Consider the following 19,105-nt stretch of genomic DNA (forward strand, 5'->3'; position numbering starts at 1 on the left):
TGTGCTTCATTGTTGGCTATGTTCAACCCGTTACACAGCAGTACAAATCAAGAACTGTTTGAACAAAACCTCTGCTATCAAAATAGCAACTATGACAAATAAAGACAGTTTCTGTTATGAAGGGAAGCCATCACATGCTATTGTCAAATCAACATTTTTCGCGTCAGCAAAGATGAATGGGACACAAAGGAGGACACTGGTAATTAAGTCCATGAAGAATGCATTGTACATACTGCGGTATGCCAAAAGGCACCTATCAGGCCGAAGCAATTTCAAACAGTGAAAAAATCAAGCCCGTAGCCTTAGCCGTTATTGAGTTACATTTGTCTGAAGACATCAGTCAGTCAATCACTAGAAAATTCCAATAAATAATTTTTTTAAAACCCATAGAACTTGTCAAAAGCGTATTGGGTTGATCTAAAAGTTTGTTTGGGCTTAGTTTTATCTAACCAGTACTGCGTCATCGTTGTCAGGAGAAATTGAGGCTGTTTTTTTGGGTGACATTATTTCGTGGGCCACACCTAATCCTTTGTGGTCCCCTACTATACAGTACTAACATACTGTATGATTATACAGTATAAGCATTGGGTGTCCATTTTAGATACATTTAATTTACATCTAGTAGTACCATTACCTACTGTACCTATGGATACAAGCCACACTCTTGGGTCAAACACCAGGTACCAGAAAGAATGTACCAAATATGTATCAGATTTGCTAGGCTGAGGCAAGCAGTGGCATTGCTAGAACACATGACAACTCAGCAAATCTGTTATGCAAATTGCTCACCAAGAGGACAATAGTGCACCTCTGCATTTATCAGTTATGGAAAACCTGGTACGAAGAAGCATTTTATCACTTCATCATAATGGATGGTTACAATAGGGGGATTAAACATACTGTACACTAGTACATCACTGCAAGTGTAAGCACTGCTAGTGTAAGCAACCTCCCAGGTTGTTATTTCTTTTCAACTCCATAAGCCTACTCAAATTAAAAATGTCTCAGTTTGCTTGTACTTGTACTTATGAAGGAATCATACAGTGCATGCATCACTACTAAATACAAACAAAGTACATTAGATTTGGATCTAGTATTAGGGCTGAGAGATATTATCGTTTTAACAATAGATCGTGATATTTGAGAGAATCATTATCGCGATTTTTTGTTGATGACTATCGTGATACCATTTATGTACATTGCTGTCATTACAAATCCATTTGTTATGAAATACTTGGCTAAGAATCCTTGTAAGTGATAAAACCCACCCACCTGGTTACCCTTGCAGAAAGGTGTGAACACCATAACATAACCTCAAAGCATGTGTTACAATAACTGTTGCTGTAAACATGGATGATAGTGACTAGTTTGGTATTATATTTAAAGACTTCCTGCATGAATGCTGAGCAATAGCACCAGGTATGATAGACTTATTTGTAAGTATCGTGAACTATTCAGTATCATGAATAGTGGCTTTAGTATCAATTGTGATACTAAAATGGCAGTATCTCTATCTGGTATACTCATCTACAGTAGTTGCACATACATGCTAAATTTGTACACAATTTACCTTCATCAACTCGAAACATCCAAACTCCTCGATCACCTACATTACTTGTTACAGCAACATTAATGATATCTGGGGTTCGTGATCCAGGAACAATTATAAAGTTACGACCATCACCAGCATTAATTCCTGCTAGAGCATTAGATCTATAATAGTAGTAACTAGTAGTAGTCCATTGTATTCCACCATCAGGATAAATGAACATTACAAATGACTCAACTCCACTAGTGGCTAGTATACACTGGAATGTGTTGGTCTAGCAATATAATTAAAAAGTCATACAGCAGCAGCAACAGTATAATATCCATAAAGTGGTGGTTGGGTAATTAATAACACTCAGGCATGGAAGTAATTATTGGAAGGGAGATAAAAAACTGGCCTCATTGGAGACAATGATAGTTTAAAATATTTCATGCACATTTCTATTCCAGGGTTCTGTGAGTATGGAAATGGCTTCTGCATTAGTGTGATAGTTTTATTAAAGTTTTTGCATTGAGCATTTTTATAAAGTATGTGATACATTCCAATGAGTGTGGTTACTATGCACTTAAGTGACAGTATTCATTAAAGGTAGCTACAGAAGATCAATAAGGGAGTAAAGTGGCTGTGCTTAATAACCTAAGTGTAGCTAGACAGCATGTGTACCACTCCTCAAATATATGCATTTATTAAGGGATATGGTCAATGTGTTCAATCACCGTAAGGCATGTCAACATGTTTGATTATTAAATACAAATGTGACCAGATTTTACAGAACCGAACCAAATCGCACATCAGGCAAAATCAAACTAACACCACCAGTGGATAGCTACACTATCGTACTATAAGTTTTGACCCTCAGCACTACTCAAACTACACGAGGCTGGTTTTAATAGACGTCTTTTCTGGGTGGTGTGGAGTGCCCAAATGGCGGTTTCAGGCCTTGTGAAGGACCTGGCTTGGCAAGAATCAGTGGTTTACTGGTGGACAGCCTTATAATGTTGGCCAGACGTGTTCTCTGTAGATTTTGCTACGTATCAGCCACTAAGGAGCCAGCACAGCCCTGTAATCTCGTGTCTGGACTCCAATCGCGGTCTGCCTCCATTTTGAGGCCTATCTTTTGCCCTCCCCGCCACCCCCCAGCCTCCACCCCCCAGCCTCCACCCCCCAGCCTCCACCCCCCAGCCTCCACCCCTTTGTGAGCACTCGTGATACTACTTCGCTCGTCCAACTGCTCAGATTTTCTATCTTATTTGGCGGGAAACTGTACAAGCAGCTACAAGTACTGGAAGTGGCTTGAAAGGTAACAGATTGATGCATCTTTTGTGTAAATTTCATACGCGTGCTTGTTATCCTTGGAGAGTTATGCTGGCTTCAATTCTTTAAAACCGTTTATCTCGAAACTTCTAATGTGCGATTTGGATCGTTTTTCCAAAATCCAGTCACAAATGTGGTTAGATCAATAAGTTGTTAAGTTCAATCATTATTGGTTTTGCATGTAATATAATTATTCCTAAGTGTGTTGATTAATTATGTCCAGTGATTTCCTTTCTGTAGCTTGTAGTTGAGGTGTGCAGTTATCATACTTGGGTTTTCAGTGATGAACTTATTGTGCAGCTACAGGTACTACTAGTTGTTTAATACTTCTTATAGTAATGTAAGCACATTTTGTGGCATCTACTCCTCAAGGAGAGCTAAAGGAAAAAGCAAGGTACAAAGGGTTGTGTTGTAAATGTAAGCTATGTGATATGTCAACTTAGTCTCTATCCTTGTAACTGTAGTCAAGCTGGCAAACCAAATTTTGGAATTTGAAGACTTATAAAAATTACTATTTTAAAAAAAGTTTCCTTGTTTGCCATATTTGACACTACACTAATACTCTTCTCTAAAGGTACTTTGTGTCATGGAGAATGTTTTTTTTAATGGTGGGCACCTGAGATTTTTATTACACAATGATAAAATATTATGATGAAGGTTAAATGAAGTACATAACAATTACATGCTGCTTACTTTATCAGTGTTCCTATAGTAGTAGCCAACACTATCCCATGTTGCAATAAATAAATCGACAATAGTCACATTTTTAGACATAGGAAAAGCTGCTCTTATTTCACTGGTTGCTCTGGCAAGGAGGTTAGGATCAGTGGTCTGGCGATAGAACACTTGTCCAGTTCCTCTGGTATCAACTTCAGACCAGTATGGTGCAATGATCTTTTGATTATCTGAGAGTGGTAGTCTGGGAGTACTATAAAAATTTGAGAGTCTGCTTGAAAGGCTAACAACTCCATTGCTGTTCACCTATATAATTACAATAACAATATTTGTACAAAATTTGTCAATGTTAATTATCTTTGGGGAAAGCTTATTGTTGCAGGGGTAGTTGGAAAAGGCGGATACGGTTGGGCATGGATGAAGACACGTACACGGATATTTTTAAAATACACTTATACATTTACAAAAAAACAATTATTTTTCACTTGTTTTTACAGCAGCATTCTCTTCCAGACCCAGGCGGCAATCTTGTAAATAGTGCTTATCCATTTATAAGTACATGTGTGAAGGATAGACTAGCACTCTAAAGACCATACAGTGTTGTACACATGCTCTAAAAATCTAATTCAGCATCATAGAGATTAAACTGGCATGTCCCAACCTAATCTTGTAGGCTAGATCCTTGTAACCCTTAACTCTTGGTATAAGCACCTGTGCCTTATACTAAAAGGCGTAAGATTGTGGATTTAGCCAGCTAACCTAAGTTGCATGAGGCATACAAGCAATTATATAACTCTGTATTAGACTTTAGAGCATGTGTACAACACTATAATTATGGTCCTTGGCATTCTGTGGAGTGCTGGTCCAGTCCTTTGCATGTGCACTTATAAATGGATAAGCGCTATGACAAGATCGATGCCCGTCTCTGGAAGCGAAGACTGCTGTAAAAACAACGTTAGGTATGAAAAATAACTGTTATATAAATGTAAAAGTGCTTTTTGAAAATGTCCGCATCTGTGTCTACGTCAGATTGTATCCCCCCCTTTCCAACTACCCTTGTAGTAGTTATCTGTTATGCTTAAAGGTACAGTAGGGCAATTAATCAATTAATCTGGATATTTGTCACTATTTGATTAAAGATCTTGTCATGTAGTCAACATTGATGTTTTAATGTCCAGATGGGACACCAACAACATAATATTATTTGGTTTTCACATTGTGCTTCAATTAAAGCACTGTTGTGTTGTGCACATGTGGCAGGTGTAATGGCTGGTAGTAAGCATGTGGCAGGTGTAAAAGCCAGGAGTGAGTGTGAGCATGGCAGGTGTAATGGACAGTAGTAAGTGTGTGGCAGGTGATATGGCCAGTAGCAAAAGCAAGCGTGATGGAGACAGTGCTACCACATTCCTGTTAATTTAATCTAATTAAAAACAGCCAAGCTGTAAAAAAAGTAGTGCGGCCCTGAGAAAGGCTATGGTGAAAAAAGATGTGAAATCCAAGGTGGCGGCCAAGAAATGGCTGTGATGGTAGGTTAATGGTAAAAATTTTAATAACAACAATTCAGGTGAATTTGGTGCCGCTTGGTCAATTGGCACAAAATTCACCTGAATTGTCGTTATTAAAATTTTTACCATTAACCTACCGTCACAGCCATTTCTTGGCCGCCACCTTGGATTTCACATCTTTTTTCACCATAGCCTTTTCAAGGGCCGCACTCCTTTTTTTTACAGCTTGGCTGTTTTTGATTAGATTTCACTTCTTTTTGTATTTGTATACCCAAAGCCGGCCTATGGCCAGCTTTGGGGCTTTTTAACCTATATATTTTTCTTTACCACAGGAAAAAGAAAAAGATGAAGCAGATTTTATAAATACTTTAACTCATTCTGATTTTATCAGTAAATCTACAAATTATATATATATAATGCAAGAGTTCATAATATAAAAAGAGAGCATATATTTATTACATGTCAATTAATCCCTACACGATAATTTGCAGCTGATCTCTCTACTGGGTGACTTGAAATGTAGCTGAACTTTCTACAGGGTGATCTGCTTGTACGTAGATGAACTCTTTACAGGATTCTCTCTACAGGGTGACTTGACTCTAGCTGAACTCTCTGCAGGGTTATCTGTTTGTAGTTGAATTCTCTACAGGGTGATTTGCTTGCAGCTGAACTCTCTACAAGGTAACTTCTTCTAGCTGATCTGTCTACAGGGTGACTTGTTTCTAGCTGGTCTCTCTACAGGACGATTTGTTTGTAGCTGAATTCTCTACAGGGTGATGTGTTTGCAGCTGAACTCTCTACATGGTGGTTGCTTCGTAGCTGAACTCTCTAAAAGGTGACTTCTTCTAGCTGAACTCTCTACAGCGTGATCTTTTCATAGCTGAACTCTCTACAGGATGATTTGTTTGCAGCTGAACTCTCTACATGATGATTTCTTTGTAGCTGAACTCTCTACAGGGTGATTTGTTTGTAGCTGAAATCCCTACAAGGTAACTTCTTCTAGCTGATCTTTCTACAGGGTGATTTGTTTGTAGCTGACTTCTTTACAGGGTGTTTGTTTGCAGCTGAATTCTCTACATGGTGGTTTCTTTATAGCTGAACTCTCCACAGCGTGACCTGTTTGTAGTTGACCTTTCTACAGGGTGAGTTGTTTCTAGCTGGTATCACTAGGGTCATTTGTTTGTAGCTGAACTTCCTACAGGATGAGTTTTTTCTAGCTGAACTCTCTACATGGTGATTTATTTTTACCGTAGCTGAGCTCTCTACGGGTGACTTGCTTGTAGCTGAACTCTGTACGAGGTGATTTGTTTGTGGCTGAACTCTCTATAGGGTGTTTGGTTCCAAGCTTATCTCCCTACGAGGTGACTTGTAATGGTCTGAATCGCTAGAGCAAATTATTTATAGCGTACTCTCTATAGGGTGGCTGTTCTATTAGACTGTCTCGGCAGCCGAATGCTCTATTAGGGTGACTATTCTATTAGAGTATCTTGATCTCACTTTTGCTACACATAGTTGGCTTTCGGATCATAACTAAGTGTTTTGTAATTCGATTCATCTGTACTACTGCAAGACTTTCTATGAGAATTATTCCAGCTACATACTGATTTTCAGCTCATTGCTCAATGCAGGTTTCCTGGTAGGCGTGAAAACTAATAATTTTCTTTTTATTCATAAAATTCTATCGCATAATTGTGACTTAGGATGGATTTCATGTCATATCTTGATAGCCTTTATCTGGATTCCTTTCAAGCACTCCTATGATGGTTACTCCATCTACCCTGTACATAGCAATTTTCAGCTCATTCCTTCAAGGGGTTTACCCTGTGGGAGTGACAGAAGTTCGACATTATTTTACATGAATAATTGGTCATATCTCTGTGATTCTTTATCGGATTCCCACCAAACTTGGTACTGAGGTTTGCTTTAATGAGCCCTTTAAGTGTACCAAAGGTCAGCTTGATCAGAGTACGCATTCGTATTTTATGGCAGATTTTGCAAAGTATGCGAAAGAAGTAGAAGAAAAAAATTAAGAAAAAATCCCAAAACTTTGGCCACTCATATCTTGGAAATGGCTGGGCGATTTTCTTCAAATTTCATAGTAGACTCCCCTACCGCTCGGACACTTCTGCACCAAATTTGGTTCCAATCAGATAAGAGATCACACGGAGCTACATATGCATGAAAATTGTGTTTACTTTCTTCCTGTCAATATACTCACGGTGTGTCGCACCAGCTTCTTGGACCGCATGACACACTACTGTGTGTCTTGATTTTTGAAAGCCAGAGAAAACTAAATCACCTGTCGGGTCTTATTTTGGTTTTATTCCTGGCAGTGATGGTAAGCCCAAGGATCTACATACAGAAGCCTGTCTTATAGTATAGTAGCAACTAAGGGTTCCAACACTTATTTATTTTAGCATCTCAAATTACACCACCTGATCATTTTCAAGGCAGTAAGATATCTTCAGAATGATTCAGCATCTAAGTCCCATGATAATAAAGAGAAATGTTCTAAAGAAACAAGGCAGATGACAATACATGAAAGTGTGCCCAAATTCTCGAGTTATCCCCATAATGGCAAAAAAATGGCAGAAGTTAACAGAAGCTGCCACTTATTGCATCACAAAGGACATGATGCCCATATACTCGTTCGAGAAACCTAGATTTAAGCACTTGTTACATATGTTTGATCCACATTATGAGCCACCAAGCCACAACTACATACATGTCTAGTGTTGCCATATCCATATGTGACCGTCTCAGCAAAAACCTGACTTGTTCGCACAATTTAAAAAAATCTTTTTTATTCACTCAGCAATATCAGCAGTGTCCAAGAAATGGACCACCAAAGTTTCAACCTTCTGTGGTGTGTAGTTTTGGAATTATAGCGCTAGACAGTAGGAAGAGCAAGGTAATCGATTTGTACAGCGACTATAGACAGGTTGCCTATTTAGGGCGTGTCCCTTGTGTAACGCGAGAAAACGCGACTTTCCGTTTTACGCATGATTACAATGTTGGTCAAGAAGTCAACAAAAAAACCATTTTTAAAAATAGTTTAACAAACGTTTTTGGTTCTTCAAAGGTACAAGATGAGTTAAAATCATCCATTCTATGATTCTAAGTAGTAGCAAAGTCTTACAAAGAATGTTTTCAGCGAGTTTTATCGCTTTCCAAAAACCCAAGATTGAGAGAAAATCATCTTCTCGTTCAGCCTTCACCTTACACGTTGGATATGTTATAGCTCGAACCTTTCTCTATAACATACTTTCTGTTCTGAAGGCTGGCTAACTCTTGCTTGCTAAAGTTAACCGAAACGTTCATTTTCTCCAATAGCCGTAATACATTTTTGACTTAGCGAACTCGGAAAGTATGTGGAAAATTTACGGTAAAACGACCACGCCTTAAAAAGGCAACCCGTCTATACTGAAAATAAACTACAGGCGCTTACATTCGCAGCCATAACCTCCGTTTGGATTGGTCTACAACGTTGTAATTTGGCTTTAAACGTTTACCATGGATCAGCACATCAGCCAAGGTATAGTATTAGCCCTGTAGATACTTGCGCAAATGGATATGAAGGCGGTTTCGTAGAAGAAACGATGACAATCTTGTTTACGTTTACCGCATCGTAAACAAACGCACGTGACACGCATACCGTTGAAACTAGGGAAACGAAACAAAGCTTTTCGGCCTCTGCATGAACAGGCGAATAAGATGGTATATAGTTTTAATAGATTTGAGTCTTCCTTCTTCGAGTACTCGCTCGATAAAAACCTGCGTAGTTTTTTTTTGTAGCATGCGTAATTTTTACGAATTATTTTTAACTTTCAATTTTCTCAATACGCATGCTAGGGTCTGCAACGTGAAAAATGAAGTTGCAAGAAACAAATCCCTGACTATCGTAGTATGTTACCTTTAGTGCCCCATCACTAATACCACCCTTGGTTTGGAACTGCGTTCCTTTGTTGGAGAGACACGCGGATTTTAATATCTCAAGTGATTGATCTTTATTTCGTGCGCTCTAAAGAAGACGTTCAGAGCTCCCAGATTCCGAGTGTGATTTCAAGTATTGTTGGCCTACCAAACCATGCATAGAAGTGAGTAAAAATTTGCCCGTGATTTCCACAAAGGCTGATTTTCTGCTGATGGGTCGAGAAAATTTTTCGTTCAAGGCGCTCTACCAGCCAAGAGAAGAGAAGCCAATCCTATCACATAAGATGGTAATGAAGTTGGATGTATAAATATTCTACACACCAAGTTTGAAAGAGCTGCGACCTTTCTAACCATCTGGCTGGCAGAGATGAAATTTTCAGTACAATGATCTTCGATGATTTTGGTGGGTTTCCTCCTTCCTACTGTTACAAACTGTCTTCCTAGGAGCTTTGAATCAGGAGAAGATCCAGAAGAACATCTAAGGTTTCTAAGAAGTAGTAAAATCCTTGACTTAAAGTTAAAAGGTCATTGGAAACTATATACTACTCTAATAGAACATTCAGTATTTTATCAAAATAACCATGTAGTTACTACATTTACCATCTGCTTTTGGTTGTGTCAATTGAACAGCTGTATAGATTGCTGGCAAGTGTGCATTTTATGGACATTTAAATCTTGATATTTTAACCTTGTGATGATGCAAGCAATGCAGTGTCCAGGATGCTGGAGAGTATAATAGTATTTGAAATCAATCATTTTGTATCAGCTGGAGCACTCTATTGCAGGACCAGCTTGTAACCTCACATTTTACATACCTGGTTTTCTATATGAAAATTAACTATAATAATTAGCTATGTATCTTGTGCAACTGCCTAAATAAATAACAACTTAGTAATGCAATATAGCCATAGTACCCTAATTCTGCTGTGTAGCTATATGTCCTATGAGTTTGTGAAATTATTGATTCATGACTAAGGTAGAGGAAAAGCTTCAAAGTTTTATCTTTCAATGTGATCATTCTATTAGAGTAGTTTATCACCTTATAGGTGTAGTAGACCTATACACTTTTTTTACAGTGTCCTCTTATCATGTTTTGCACAGGTAGTGAAAATAGGGCAGGGAATCACAAGGCCATGGTCCTCATGGCCAGTTTTGCTGGTCAATTCTTGTAGCAAAAGATCAATGTGCTCTTATTCATTCTAATAGAGCAATCACCAGTGTTAGTAGCTGCTTAATTTTTGAAGTGAAAATGGCCACCCAAAGTACTGTCTCAGATCCCTGGGGCATGCATCCAGATGGAATCTGTGCCTGTATGGGCTAATTAAAATGTAACTTTTTACATTCAATTACAAGTACTTGATATTTAAGGATATATGTATGGTTGAATAATTCCTTGAACACATTAGTGCATACACCCTGTATATTGTCCAAAGAATACATTTAACCTGCATGTTGTACTGATTTCTGCTTGTCACAGGTTCATATACATTGGACTACTCTGTGTAACAATACCCATTCATAATAACAAACTTATCTTGAAAATACTCATCAATCTGCAATGTTATCTGCTTTAATAAAGCCAAATTTCTGTTCATCTAGATCTATTAATTTTGCATCTCTGCCTATGTCATTGTTTCCCATACCATATCAATGATTTTTTGGTCCATTGATTGTTTGATTGTCAAGTGCAGCTGTAAGAAGTCATCATCAAAGTTAATAAATGCATGGCTAAAGCAGACTAAAAAGTAACATTACAAATCATTTGGGGTATCAATTCAGCTAACTAGTCTGTAAAGAAATAAGCTTGTGCAACGGTATTGATGTATGAAAAACTGATGATTGAGTTTATGTGACCTATATAATTTATTTAAGCATATGGTGATGCTATCTGTAAACTACATGTGTGTAATGTAACAGACTAATCACACAATTGTTTTTGAAGTGACCTAGTATGCGAGTAGGTTAATGTACAAGTATATATGGTATGCCTCACTATAATATATAGCTTAATAGGATGTGGGAAATGGATGCAGGAACTGGAATGCATCATCACAAGGTTAAAATATCAAGATTTAAATCTCCATAAATGCACACTTGCCAGCAATCTATACAGCTGTTCAATTGGCACAACCAAAAGCAGATGGTAAGTGTATAGTGACTACATGGTTATTCTGATAAAATACTGAATGTTCTATTAGAGTAGTAGTTTCCAATGACCTTTTAACTTTAAAAGTCAAGGATTTTACCACTTCTTAGAAACATCAGATGTTCTTCTGGTTCTTCCCTTGATTTAAAACTCCTAGGAAGACAGTTTGTAACAGTAGGAAGGAGGAAACCCACCAAAATCATCGAAAATCATTGCACTGAAAATTTCATCTCTGTCAGCCAGATGGTTAGAAAGGTTGCAGCTCTTTCAAACTTGGTGTGTAGAATATTTATACATTCAACTTCATTACCATCTTATGTGATAGGATTGGCTTCTCTTCTCTTGGCTGGTAGAGCACCTTGAACGAAAAATTTTCTCGACCCATCAGCAGAAAATCAGCCTTTGTGGAAATCACGGGCAAATTTTTACTCACTTCTATGCATGGTTTGGTAGGCCAACAATACTTGAAATCACACTCGGAATCTGGGAGCTCTGGACGTCTTCTTTAGAGTGCACAAAATAAAGATCAATCACATGAGATATTAAAATCCGTGTGTCTCTCCAACAAGGGAACTCAGTTCCAAACCAAGGGTGGTATTAGTGATGGGGCACTAAAGGTAACATACTACGATAGTCAGGGATTTGTTTCTTGCAACTTCATTTTCACATTGCGGACCCTACGCATGCTTGTGCGAACAAGTCGGGTTTTTGCTGAGACGGTCACATATTATAAAATACTATCAAAGATAAAGTACTGAAAGGTATACATGGAACTGAATTTTTCATCAATTACAGATTTAAGGTCCAGAAACACTAGTAATCCCTACACTGTTCACTACATTGATGAGGCCTGGGAAATTTGAAGTAAATGCCTTAAAACGCTGAATCACACACAGGTAAAAAACTTGTCTGAGGGCACTGAAATCATGGGGACTTAAGGAACCCCAACAAGGTTGCATCACCACTGATAATGGATCCAATATCCTTTCTGCAGTGAGCATGTTAATTTGGGTACACCTCTCCTGTTTTGGACACCATCTGAATTTATAAGCGACAAATTTAACAAAAGGAGATGATTGCATCGCAAGAGCATTTGGATTATGTTAAAAAATGGCCTCGACCTTTTCTCATAACTTAAAAGAGTATCTGCCATTCAAACAATCCTGAACCTGCCAAAACATACACTTGTTACGAATTGTCCAACAAGATGGGTATCTAACCAAATGATGGTGGAACGTGTAATAGAACAAGAAGATACTATACGTCAAGTACTAAGCAAATACAAAGAAATGTTATTTAGTTCTTACCTGGCACAACAAAGAAGTTTGGAATGGTGTTAGCAATGATTTGTCAGTCTTAAAGAACTTTACTGACGTTTTATCTGCTGAAAAGCATGTGACAGTGTCAGCTATTAAACCAACACTAGATCACTTCCATAGAGACATTTTCATCTGTCAAGGAAGAGGATGTTCAGCTTAAGAAGGTTATCAAGTATAAAGTCATGACTTACTTAGAGGACAAATATACTGATCCCGAGGTTAACAAACTACTTGATACAGTATAATACACTTTGTAGAGACCCACGCTTTAAAACCAATTTTATTGACAATGAATACTTGGGCACAATCATGAATAGCATAACTAGACTGTTGAAGCTATGCCAATAGCTACAAAAGAAAGAGAAGATAGATGCGTATTGTATGCTAGAGATGGTAGAGTAGACTTGATAATTGCCAAAGATGAGACACATGAGCCTCCAGAAAAAAAGAAAATTGTTACTCTGGGGAATATCCTTACAGAAAACAGAAATGCTGATACTGGTAGTATGACAAGTTTTGGAAGACAAGGTACAGTATGTACCGCTCAAATGCAACATTGTATTGCAAAAGTGCAAGCAATTAAAAAAACTTGCTAATTAAAAGGCATGGCATCCATTTATTATGCAAGTACAGGTGTATTCATCCAGTTTTGTTTGTAATGAATAGTTGCAAGTGAAACAGATGCCACATCTTTTCATTGGTGAGCTTTTTAATTGCTCAAACTCTCGCGAGATGACATTACATTTGAGTGGTACCATAAAAAAAATTGAATCCTATTTGCAGACTCTAAAGCCAGATGTAGATTCAAACCTATTAAAGTGGTGGAGAAGACATTTTGTTTCATTCCCTACCCTGTCAGTGTTAGCAAGGAAATATCTACACATTTATGGCACCAGCTGTCAATCTGACTGATAGTTTCTTATTGACAAACGACCCTTACTAAACTTTGAGAAGGTCAACATGTTAACCTTATTACTAATTTTTAAGATTAATGTTACATTACTGTTTTTACATACCACGCTACAACAATCATTTATATAAAGTTACAAATATTGGAATTAAATCGAAAATCTAATATTTTTTTGCAACAAATATCCAGATTATTAAAAATGTAATATTGCCCAACACTAGTCAGTATATTCATAATGCATTATATTTAGAGGTCTACAGCCACAATTTCATCTATTAAATAATTTTTGAGAAGCAATAATGAAATAGTCACTAAACTTTTCCAGGGAGTTATGATCACACTTTTCATCATTATTTTTTTCACATTTCTCCAACATAAAGGATGAAAGTTTGGTGAGACTTAAGGTTGATGAACCAGCATGTGAAGCAGGTTGGCAGACAAAAGTTTGGTTAATTTACAATGCAGCTAATGTGGAAGTATTATACTGAATCCTGTGCTAAAAACAGCCCAGCTGTAAAAAAAGGCAAGGCCAAGAATGCACAAGTACATTTTCATGGAGTAACTACAACCAAAAGACATGATATCAAAATCTGGCCAAGAAAGCATTTACAGTATAGGCACTTTTATGCATTCATTTTCTATATGCTTCACATTATCACATCCAGCTAGCTGTACATGTGTAATTGCAATATAAACAATACTACTGAGACGATAAAAGATGACTACACTGCATTGTTACCAAAATTAATTTAACTAAAAATTTACAATTGGTTTCTACTTGGCCATCTTTTTATTTTAATATACAGTGCAAAAAGATGGCCAAGTAGAAACCAATTGTAAATTTTTAGTTAAATTAATTTTGGTAACAATGTAGTGTAATCATCTTTTATCGTCTCAGTAGTATTGTTTATATTGCAATTACACATGTACAGCTGGCTGGATGTGATAATGTGAAGCATATAGAAAACGAATGCATAAAAGTGCCTATACTGTAAATGCTTTCTTGGCCAGATTTTGATATCATGTCTTTTGGTTGTAGTTTAACCATGAACATGTACTTGTGCATTCTTGGCCTCGCCTTTTTTTACAGCTGGGCTGTTTTTGGCACAGGATATCACTACTTTTTGTTGAATGGAGAACATACAGTTACCGGCTGAAGATTGGTTATTATATTACATAGGAGACACTGCATGCATGCATGCATAAAAACAGATTCAGTATCAGATTAGCTAGCTAAATCAGTAGCAAAAGCTTCAAGTTCAGTGTTTAGAAGCGCTACTAAAAGTGACTTGCTAAGAGAAAACTCGTTCAAACCGTTCAAATTTCTCTCAAGAACTCACGTGATATTTTGTGTGATCATTGTTTCACGTGAAAATAAGAACCGGGCATAGTGACAAAGTCGAGGCTACCATCTTAATGGTTCTTCCTGAAGCGGTGGGTTGGTGATATAACTAGTCTTTGTGCGTAACAAGTGGGGGCGAATCGGCTGCGAGTTGTTGCTGAATGTATGCCTCGGAATGGACATGAAGGCGCTAAATGCATCACACTATCCTCCCAGTAAATTGCCGAGTAAGTTCGTGTATAAGTTATTGTAAACGGATATATAACTACCGTCATAATTTTAGACAGGAATCCCCCATGCCATAGTAGCTTCCTGGGATATTATATATCTATGCTTTTGTAGGCCAGATCCTTGCAGCTGGCTTGTTCTAGCAGCTGTGTGGGTCACTGAACCCTAGAGAGAAAACAACTAAAAATGAAAGAAGATTTTTCTCAACATTTCAACCAACCAGATAGATGGTTAGTCTGGCAGCGCCCGCCCCTTCGCATGGAGTAAGGGTCTGGTATGCTTAGGCCATACCTATTTGAAAAATTGTTGCTCGGATTTTTTAAGGAAAAGTTAGGGTCGGCAGGTCGGGAAAAAAAAGAAAAAAAAACCATTCCAAATGTGTCATTCCATTGTTGACAACAAATTGTACGAGGGTACACAACAACAGCTCCTTTCTTTGCTATAACAGATAACCACGCATTAGCCGCCATTTCGGCTACAAGCCCGCCAATATAACAATCACGTGAATTTTATTTTTTTTGGTCTTTTATAAAAAGAGGATTGGTCGGGTCTGAGCAACAACTTTTCAAATAGGTATGGCCTTAGTATCACCGAGTTGTTCTGGAGGAATTTAATTTGAATATAATGACGTAAAAAAAATGGTCTTAATGGAAGTGCCTCACCCAAAACTGTGGCAGTGATATTGACCTTTCTTTGCCTTTACACAGGCGAAAGTAGATTGGTCTACTTTTATAGAATACACATGTCTCCCCACCTAGGAAATCAGAGCATAACCCGGGCTTTTCGCGTATCAAACAAGGCGAAAAGCCCTTCCTGAAATAACACTTTCTTCTCTTTGTTCTTTATTAGCTGACTCCTTTTGTTTCTTTCAGTACTGTTAGGGCATTTGATACATTCTTTTGACGTAACATAAACAAAAATGCGCTGATTAAACGTGGAGCATCCTGATTGGTTGTACCAGTTTTTGGTAATCCGGTACAACTCCACTATACTGAGCATACCAGACCCTTACTCTATGCGAAGGGGCGGGCGCCGCCAGACTACCAGATGGTTGGTGATGATGACAATGAAGTTGTCAAGAGCAAACTATGCTTCCATCAACAGTTCAGGAAAGACTATAAGGCTATATTTATGGCTTCCTCTAATGTATGGTGAAATCTTAGGCTATAAATAATGTGTCAGGCATTTGAATGATTTTATCAAGTAAGTCGATACTACATAACTAATAAGTTAATATTTTTGAGGGTTCAGCTCAATGCGTACATACAGTATACCATAATTACTATGCATCAATCGATGGATGTGATGATAATATGTGCAGATCTCAGACAACCGTGGACCCTACTATATAGTAACTGGACAGATATATAGAGTTATGTATACTCTGATATGTAATTGTTGAGTGTTATAGTTTGCCAATGGTTGAAGCTAAATTAACCATTTTAGATAGCTTTTTGTGTTGCTGAAGGTGTCAGGCAAACTCCAGTTAGGGCCAGGCAATAAAAGTTATTTTTCAAAAATTGTTATTTCAACAATGTAGCATAGGTGAGAACCACAAAACAAGTCAAGTAATATAATATTACAAAATTGGTCATCAACTGCTACCAGCTTCAGTATGCTGAATAATACATCTGGGAATGGCTATATGGGATGCCCACTTTAATGTATATAAAATGATGTAATGCTCATGTTGTATAGGTGTTAGTCACACTGTTTTATCTGCTATCTCCTCCCACACGAGACCTGCCTCGATCTGATCAACCCAAGGAACCTACGTAGGACCTCCTGACCATAAAGACTGTTGTAAAGTACACTGGTTGAAGTCCAACTACAACATGTGATGAGTATAATTGGAGTGTTGGTGTATGTGTGTAGTGCATATTAGTTGTGGGACAATGGCAGGGTTCTGGATTTTAAGAACTGGCCTAGACACATACTCAGCTTGAATAACAATATGTACACACATATGCTACACACACACTATACACATTTGACATGTTAGTCTGACTATACGATTTCATGTTTTTAGTTAGCTGTACCTTACCATATACTGTATCCCTTTCTGTATATGCAGGGTGGATACTGATGTTGTGACTGTTGGTGGGTGAGTTTATGGTCAATGGACAAATCACACAAATGGTGAAGAAAGAATAATATGTGGTACCAAGACCCCACTACTATATTATGAACTCTTGGTGGTACTTCATAGCCAAACGCTAGTGTATCTGGCTTCTTGTGCTATTGTAGTCATTTTTAAAAAAATTTTATGGGATCATCATAATGTAAATGTTTACTATTACAATATATCATGCTATCATTAAAGAGTATCTATAATTATGGGTGGTTGCATGAGGGTCTACAAAGTGCTGTGACTGAAAGGTGATGTGCTGATGCTGGCTTTTTAAATCAACACTGAAGTTTCACAGGCACTGAAGGGCTGGGGCGGGATAAGAGACGTGCACGGGTAATGTAGCAGTAAATTACTTCAACTGTATCACTACAGCGGGTATGCAACAGCTGGCTATAGCTATGTACGGCCCTGCATGGGCCGGAGCCACGCTGACGAGTCAGTGGAGGCATACCGTGGCGAAATTAAAACAAATCAGTGACTGCTCACAATTAAACCAAGAGTTGACAGCACAGCGTCTATCAAATCAGCCAGCTCGCTATGGTTAATGAGTGACCTTGCCCACTTCCACACTGTTTGGGTTTGGGAATTAAGGCCGGCGCCTCACACCTCGACGTCATGGCGGCAAGTTTGAATCTTCAAAGAGCACAAAAGCGATCTCATAAACTAACAAACGACTTTTAGCGAAATTAAATGTACAGATACATTGTGTAAAAAGCCCCTGATAGCCGCGGACTTTTTACAATACGACTTCATGGTTGAAAGAAAATCGCTTCAATGGGATGCGATGATGAAGAAAATGAAAAAAAGAACGATGCACATTTGAATAAATAATTTCATTAATGCATGGTAAATGGGTGGGCGATGGAACAAACTACTCCAACAATTCGCCTGACTTTTCGTGTGGTAGTTACTCATTATACAAAGGTTACATGCCCCTGGTTTCGAGGTGGAATCTTTTAGTAAGCCTGAGATTTCGCCATGCGGATTTTAAAAGATTGTGTAATCGATCCCTCATGTAAATGACTCACAGTAGTGGTCGCGTGTTTATTATTTTGTGGGCACGCGTTTTGTGCTTCTTGGCCTCGGGACTCACTACTGTGAGTCTTGATAACTGATTGGAAAATAAAGTTTTGCAAATTTCCATAAATTCACCAAACTATACTCACTCCAAACTTTCATCATTTTCCTAAATTATACATTGTTCTTAATTTTTTTAATAATTCTCCTTGGCTTTTTTTACTTACTCTCAACTTATCAATATCCAGACAGACATGATAGTGTGTTGTGTGGTCCAAGACGCTGGCACACCACACCATGGGTATATTGGCTGGAAGATAAATGCAATTTTCACATATTTGTAGCACATGAATCCATTATCCAATTGGAACCAAAGTTGCAGCAGAGTTGCTCACCAGATAGGGAGTCCACATACCAAATTTAAAGAAAATCACTCCAGCCATTTCCGAGATACGAGTGGACAAAGTTTAGATTTTTTCTTTGTTTTGTTTTCTTCTTCATCTTTTAACACGCTTTGCAAAAATTGCTATAAAATACAAACAAATTATTCGATTGCCATGAAATGTGGTACACATAAAGGGAGTGCAAAGGTAAATTCTACAACCAAGTTTGGTGCAAGTCTGATAAACGATTCAGGAGCTATGACTAATCATTTGCATAAAATAAGATTTCACTTGTTGTCATGCTTGCAGTGTAAACTGCTTCACCAAATGAGTTGAAAATCGGTTTGTGGATAGATCAACCATTGTAGGAGTGTATTTTAGTGGTTTGAAATGAATCAAAGTAAATCTCATGGAGATATGACTCGAAATTGAAGGTGTGTAACAATTGAGCAATCGAGTAAATATCATTAATTTTCATGCCTACTGGTTAAAACAATTCAGTATGTAGCTGGAATAGCCATCATAGAAGGTCCTTTCAGTAGTACAGAAGAATCAGATTACAAACCACTGAGTTATGGTTTGAAGGCCAACTATGTGTAGCAAATGCAAGATTGAGATACTCTAATAGAACAGTCACCCTAATGCAACAATCA

At 37.8% G+C, this 19,105-nt stretch overlaps 1 protein-coding gene across 1 annotated transcript in view; it reads right to left on the reverse strand.

The window, feature by feature from the left end:
• LOC136247072 (uncharacterized) overlaps nucleotides 1-19,105 on the reverse strand; it is a 120,280-nt gene that overhangs the window by 43,237 nt on the left and 57,938 nt on the right. The window contains exons 18-19 of the mRNA XM_066038688.1: nucleotides 3,557-3,844; nucleotides 1,571-1,823 (exon numbers count right to left, since the gene is read on the reverse strand). Coding sequence (XP_065894760.1) covers nucleotides 1,571-1,823; nucleotides 3,557-3,844 — 541 coding nt within the window. The remainder of the gene's footprint in view (nucleotides 1-1,570; nucleotides 1,824-3,556; nucleotides 3,845-19,105) is intronic.

The sequence above is a fragment of the Dysidea avara genome, chromosome 1 (assembly GCF_963678975.1).
Source record: "Dysidea avara chromosome 1, odDysAvar1.4, whole genome shotgun sequence".
NCBI lineage: Eukaryota > Metazoa > Porifera > Demospongiae > Dictyoceratida > Dysideidae > Dysidea > Dysidea avara.